Source organism: Myxocyprinus asiaticus, chromosome 2 (assembly GCF_019703515.2).
Source record: "Myxocyprinus asiaticus isolate MX2 ecotype Aquarium Trade chromosome 2, UBuf_Myxa_2, whole genome shotgun sequence".
Lineage (NCBI taxonomy): Eukaryota > Metazoa > Chordata > Actinopteri > Cypriniformes > Catostomidae > Myxocyprinus > Myxocyprinus asiaticus.
Genome location: NC_059345.1, coordinates 62,620,948 through 62,628,041, shown reverse-complemented (window position 1 = coordinate 62,628,041; position 7,094 = coordinate 62,620,948). Strand labels below are relative to the sequence as shown.

The 7,094-nt window shown below is 36.6% G+C and overlaps 1 protein-coding gene across 1 annotated transcript; it reads left to right on the top strand.

Moving 5' to 3' along the window:
• The first annotated feature begins 1,329 nt into the window (after positions 1-1,329).
• On the top strand, positions 1,330-6,749 carry six7 (SIX homeobox 7). Its single transcript, XM_051719490.1, has 3 exons — positions 1,330-1,914; positions 3,992-4,155; positions 5,728-6,749. Exons 1-3 carry the CDS (start codon positions 1,507-1,509, stop codon positions 5,930-5,932), a joined length of 777 nt encoding a protein of 258 aa, XP_051575450.1. The 5' UTR covers positions 1,330-1,506; the 3' UTR covers positions 5,933-6,749.
• The last annotated feature ends 345 nt before the right edge of the window (positions 6,750-7,094 follow it).

The window sequence follows — 7,094 nt, the reverse complement described above, 5'->3', positions numbered from 1 at the left end:
AAGTAAAAATGAATGGTCTAGCTGATAAGTAAATATTATTTATGATTTATTTTTATTTTTACAAAGTTTCAGCATGTATTAATCCTAAAGTAGAAAACCTTGTCATATTTATTTGCTAATTTGAGTAAATTTCACAGGTAAATAAACTTTTACGTAACTTTTGAAGCTGGTGTTCCTGGCATGCACTAGGCTTAAATAATTAATGAGCTTGCATGATTTCACTGTTTGCAAGTCTATTTACATCATATTTATTGTTCATTTTGTTGTTACGTTTGGTAACTTCGTGTTTTGTGCAGTCTTAAGTTCATTTTCTACTCATAATTACTCGTTCATGATAAAAAAAATGATCTGTTGATTGTCACCGTCAATTGTGTTTTGTGCATCAAGTTTTGAGGTCTCCGTGTGCAACCTTTTATCTTTCAAAATTCTAAATGTGACATGTTATAATAGTGTTTATTTAATTTTGACTACGTTTATTTAAGTACCATGTATATGATATTTGTAAGTAAATGTTACTGAATTAACTAAAATGTTTAAGTTCAGTTTACTTACTTTAATCAATATTTTGTCATAAAGTTAAGTAGAGTTTACTTAGTTTTATACCATTAAGATTTACTTAGAAAATCTGTGTGCAAAAACTGTAAACGAGTTTATTAATCGAGTAGTCAACATATGATAGATAGATAGATGGATAGATAGATAGGCAAAGATATCACAAAATAATCAAATAATTAATATTAAATAAGTAATAATTTGGTTGCTGAATTTATGTCAATGCCTATCCAAATCATTATTATTCACCAGCCTGATGAATTTCCGTTATGTCTCATTTAATATTCTGTTGGCATCACTGCTGACTCTCATCTCTCCACAGGTAAACCCATATCAGGCACAAAATACACCATAATAGCTACCCATCTTAGTGACTGCATGAGATATTTTAATGAAACAACCTTAATTGTTGCATGCCAGCCATACTGACAGTTGATGTGTTCCTCAGTTTAGGCTAACAATCTGATCATCCAGTCAGTCACCTCCATGAACAGCAACCCCCCACTAAGTGCCTAATGACTGAGGCATATAATCCCCCTCAAAACAAGCACAAAGATGCTAACTGAATCTCTCTATAAATAGGCTTGACTTCTGCTGCTCCTTCTTTCCTTCAACTGGCACCAGTAAACTGGGAAAAACGAGTATTCCATGGGCTCACCCATATCCTACCGAGAAATCAGACAGTCTAGTGGTACATTATATAACAGGTGAATCCTCAAATCAATCAGAGCGTTTTGTTTTTTTCTCGAGGTTGCAACGCTTTGGTTTAATTGAATCAGTTAGAGTGTAATCCATCTAAGTAGCAAGGGTGAGGTTCGTAAAGACAAACACTTCCAGTGCATTAGGTCCCAGTGCGCTTTGGAGACGCCTTCGCGCAATGGTGCTATAGGGATACTTTTACGCACTAGTCCAAACCTGTTACTTCAGTTGCATTTGAAAGAAGCAGACCTAGTCATGTTTCCTTTACCGATGTTCACACCTGAACAGGTGGCTCGAGTCTGTGAGAATCTAGAGGAAACTGGAGATATTGAGCGCTTGGGGCGCTTCCTCTGGTCCCTGCCCGTGGCCGTTCCGGGCTCGGCCGGTGAACTTCTCAACCGCCATGAGTCGGTGATGCGAGCCCGAGCGCTCGTCGCTTTCCATGGAGGAAATTTTGAAGCTCTCTACCAGATCCTGCAGAGTCACCGCTTTACGCGAGAGTCCCACGCCAAACTGCAGGACCTGTGGCTGGACGCGCACTACCGTGAAGCGGAGCGCCTGAGAGGGAGACCGCTGGGTCCGGTGGAGAAATATCGCATCCGTAAGAAGTTTCCCCTCCCTCGCACCATCTGGGATGGCGAGCAGAAGACACATTGTTTCAAGGTAAGCCAAATTGCTCAAGAAAGAGGATCAAAAGATTGAGAAGTAGTCAATACCACTATTTCTAAGTGCAAAAAAGAATTTGTTATAAAGTTGGTTCAAAAGTTTACTAGTGATAAAGCTCCTTTTTTGCTTAGAAATAGAAAAGCTTCCATGAAAAATAGAGAGAAACATTATATCATTAACTAACTATTTGAGTGAAAAGTTGAACTGGAAAAATAAAATGAATTTCAGACTTTCTCAGTAATTGTTATGTCCTCCTTTTGCATTAATGATAGCATGAACTCAGCTGGCAACATGATGATCCATGTTATTCCAGCATGATCTGAAATTTTTTCTAAGATTAGTATCTTGTGTCCTCTATTGAAGCAAGGCAATCTTACCTTTTACACAAAAGAATTAAAATGGGCACACAAATGTCACAAATTTGCTTATTTGATTAGTGACCTAGTGCAGAATCTTAAAGTCTCTGAAATGTTGACTTTAACTTTCAATAACAGCCGATTGCTTTGTAGTTGGCTACACTGTTAAACACTGTAAAAATGTTTTGGCATCTAAAAACTGGTTTTATTCAAGGGAAAATTATGATTTAAAATGCCTCAGCCGACCTGACTACTTTACGTTACACCATTAGAATTCGTTTTAAGGGTTAGATTGTCTAGAAATAGCTCCTTTAGGCAACAACTGTATTTAAACTGTCACAGTACAAACAAATAAGGACTTAATTGCACTGCATTCTTGATGCAACAATGTAAATACTGCATTAAGCCTGATAGCATGCCGAGACTTCTCAATGCATGCTCATTGTAAAGAGTGTACAAGCTCTCACACCACATTGAGAAGTCACTATTAGACTATGTTTCTTAAGCCTCTTGAGCCAAGGACCACCTGTGGCATTTAAGCTCTCATTCCGCACAGATGACTTTCTACCTTTTCAGCTTCACCATTTTCCAGACACAAGTCGTCAGATTAACTAACCGTTAAACTGCTTTGCAAAGCTCTCATAACAATTCCTTGAGTCTGTAATTGTTTTTGTTGACTGGTTGAATGAGAATTGCATTGGAAAGTGGATAAGAGATTATGAAGCTCTCTGTGCGTAAGTGTAAGGGGTGGTGTCACTTTATGAAGGTGGTCAATAGTTACTACCACAGGAAATTAACCGTAATCGCTAAGCAGTAGACAGAATACTCCAGCAGACTCTAAATTAGATAAGACGGTCAGTGGTTCTCTGTAGAACCATGGCATGTATCTGGTGGCCATCAGACAAAAGCAGGATGGACTTTAGAAGCCCTGATCCCAGAACTGTGTTTGGTATAGCGACTAAGTCCAACAGTTTAAGCCTTAGGCAGTATTCCTTCAGATCAGGAGTTAACAACCTTTTTTGACTCAGGGACCCCCAACCCAGACTCTCAGCCAACCCCTAATCTAAAACTGTTAAATTTTCTCATTGACTCTTTATAACAGCTTTCATTAATAACATTACATTATGCCAAACTAGTGCTGACCTAGTTTCTTAGGTCAACATTTACATCCGTTGCCATGGTACTGTGGTATTTTTTGATAGAAAGAGATAGTTTAACTATAGTTTTTACCCTCTACCAAAGCAACCAAACCATTCAAAGATGATATAAGATGTTGTTTTTTTCTACCGTAATTTTGTTATTAGAAATAAAGAATATTTAAAACATTTAGAAGCATGAAAAAATCTATTAGAAATTCCTCAGTGTTTTATTAATCAGTCCAGGGACCCCCTGCAGTACCTTTACAGACCCATAGGGGTCTACAGATATCTGGTTAAATGCTACTCCTGCAAGGGATCTTTAAATACTTCTTACCCAGAAGACTAGTTATTTTAACTCTGGCTTAATAAGATATAATGCCATTAACCTTCTTGAGAAGATTGAGTCTGGAGCTTTTCAATGGACTCTTAACAGTGAAACCTACATGTTTGCCACAGTTCATGAGTTCTGAAACTGTTTGTTTTTTTCCTTGGATTTCCATGCACATAAAACAAATTACCAGATTTTTTTATTATTATTATTTGTGATTTAACCTAATCTTAATATTTTGTATTTTCCAGGAGAGAACCCGTAGTCTCTTGAGGGAATGGTACCTGCAGGATCCCTATCCAAACCCTTCCAGAAAACGGCATCTGGCGCAGGTTACAGGTCTCACACCCACTCAGGTGGGCAACTGGTTCAAAAACAGAAGGCAGCGGGACAGAGCGGCATCTGCTAAAAACAGGTACATAAACACTGTACAGTTGCAACACCGCACCTAACCCATCCCTTCAACCACACACCCTCTCTCTAAAATCCTGCCCTCCAAAGACAGATCAGCAAAATATACTGACAGACAGAGACAGCCCCCTGATTTTCTGATTGGTGAAAAAACTAGGTCAGCATTTTATGCATAGTATTAAAAAATGTGGTTACAGCAGCTTTACACTGTGTCCTAAAAAGATACGACATGATAAAGCAACAAGCTATCTCTTCCATGCACTGAAAAAAAAAATTACTAGTAAGATTTACTTAATTTTTTTATTAAATTGTAATGGTATAAAATAAAGTTAAATGTACTTAACTTTATGATATAATATTGATTATAGAGCATGAGTACATTTAACATAAACATTTCAGTTAATACAGTAACTTTTACTAACAAATCATATGTACACAGTACTTAAATATACTTAGTAAAATTTAAGTGAACATTTTATTAGAACATTTCACATTTTAAACTTTCCTTATAAAAACATGTTTAAGCATGTAGTACATGACATACGGAAGCTTAATACATGCGCAGTGCTGCTTCAAAAAAATACGTAAAATTGACTTATTTATCTGTGAAATTTGTAGTCAAAATGTAAATATGACAGGGCTTTCTAAGACTGACACATGGTGACGCATTGTAAAGATAACATACAGTCACAAATAATATTTACTTATAAGCTAGAGCATTAATTTTAACATGTTCGAATTTAAGTACAAATGTAGAATTTACTTAATATTTTCAAGTTCACGCTTAAAGGTGCACTCAGTCATTTTTTTCATTTTTTTTTCAACTCCTAAAGTCATACATTGTAATGTTGCATTATATGTAGGAAATCATGAGCACTCACATTAAAATGAAGACTCCAGTCATATCAGTAACCATATAAAAGCTGTTTTATTCTACATGGAGAGGGTCCGCACATGGGGGCTGCCATGTTAGAATCACATGACCAGCCGGATACTACTCGCTTAATCTCGCTTAACCGTCCTGTTATTTGACACTTTCACTCACTGATTAAAGTAATCATGGCTGACTGTGAATACTACATTTCTACAATGACATCTGAAACTGAAAACTATTGATTTTAAATGATGCTGCATCCAAGCCGCTACGTGTCAGAGTCTAAGATGACACAAAGACAAAAGTTACTGAGAGCACCTTTAAACTAACTTATTGGAGTGTAAATAAAGTACTTAATCTTTTCTGCTGTATTTACCTCACCACAAAATAGCTTTTTCAGTGTGTAAATCTGTCCTAACCAGCAATTAGCTTTTTTGTTTGTCGGTTGTTTTCTATTTCTGTGGCGTCACACTCAGTAGCCCCACCCACTGTTTCACATAACTGTACATTCATACTGAAATATCTTCTGATTGGCTGTGTCAAGTCATGCAGAATTTTCCCCTTTGGTGTGGACAGACAAATTGCTTGTTACTTGAAACTTGTGGCACTGCACAGAGCTAGGATACCATGCTTGCTTTGACTTTTCAAACTCTTGAGTTAATTTTTTTCTCTCTCACTTTTTAATTTTTTTATTTTTACCAGACTGCAGCAAGACCCCTCCCACCATCCCTCTGGTAGCTCTCCGGAATGTTCCTCCTCAGAGCACAACCCCCACCTCCAGGGCTCCTCCCCACGACATCCTGGCAGCCCAGAGAACAGTGACTGCAGCTCGGGTACAGGGCCTAGGGGGACCGGGGCTTCCACGCCAGACATATCAGTCAGCAGTGACAGTGAGTTTGAGTCATGAAGATCTCCTGGACCTGCCATCTATACTGCACAGACTACCAAAAACAATGAAAAGACATATAAATAATGAATATATATTGTCTGGAGAGTTCTGAGGGCACCGTGGAGGAGGCTGGACTGCTATAAAGTATTTTTTGAAAGCTGATAGATGCACTTAAAGGAACGACTGACCACATCTTTTAAATCAGCGTATAAGGGACTATTTTACATGTGATTTTGCTGTTTTAAACAGATTTTTTTAATTGTCAAAGCAGGCACATTTGGGCTCTGGGTTTTCTGGGAAAAACGACACAATCAGAAGCTAATGCTTTTTTGTTTTTAATGCAATGTTTCCTTCTTGTTTAGTTTCTTCCTTACCAAAGCAGACCATGACTAAACTGTGCACTTGAAACTGACTTCCAGTGGACCTCTTAAAAGGCTTATGTCAAATAAATCTCTTGTGGTTCATTGACATTACCAATCCAGAAATCAATTATTCATTTTTTTTTTTTAAATCATCCAAACACTCAGGTGGCACAGAATATGAGAGACATATCTTGCATGAGGATATATAATGCAGATTGTTTATTTTGAAGTCTAGTCTTGCTACCACTTAAGAACATTGCATCAATTTCATTTTCTTTAATCAGTATTTTTGTCTTGTTTTTCACTATAAATAAACCTATTTTAATTTTGTTTAAACCTATTTGCAAAATAAACTTAATTCAAGATATATATTCTTTGAAAACAATCTTAATATCTCATGCAGTTTTGCTTCTCAAGTAAATTGATCTTGTTTTAAGGATTTTAAATATATATATATTTTGTACTGGAAAACAAGACTGATTAAGAAGTTTTTTTTTTTTTTTTTTCTGCAGTTTATTCAGGTCCTTATTTCTCATGTCTTGAGAGCCAGGACTTTCATAGCACTATACACCTCATGTTACAGTTTTCCCTTTAATAGTGAATACCATGAAGGTATATTGTTCTGATGTTCTTTGTTCTTATCTTATTTAAAATCTGGTTAACTTGCATGTCTAAAAAGGGAAATATTGATAAATGAAAGGTACAAGTAACTTGCTGCTGTATGTTTTTGTAAGCATATAGTGAAGTTACATGAGGTAACATTACAAACGTCTTTGTTCTGTTTTCATTTTGTGCATCAGTGAGGATATAGGTCAACT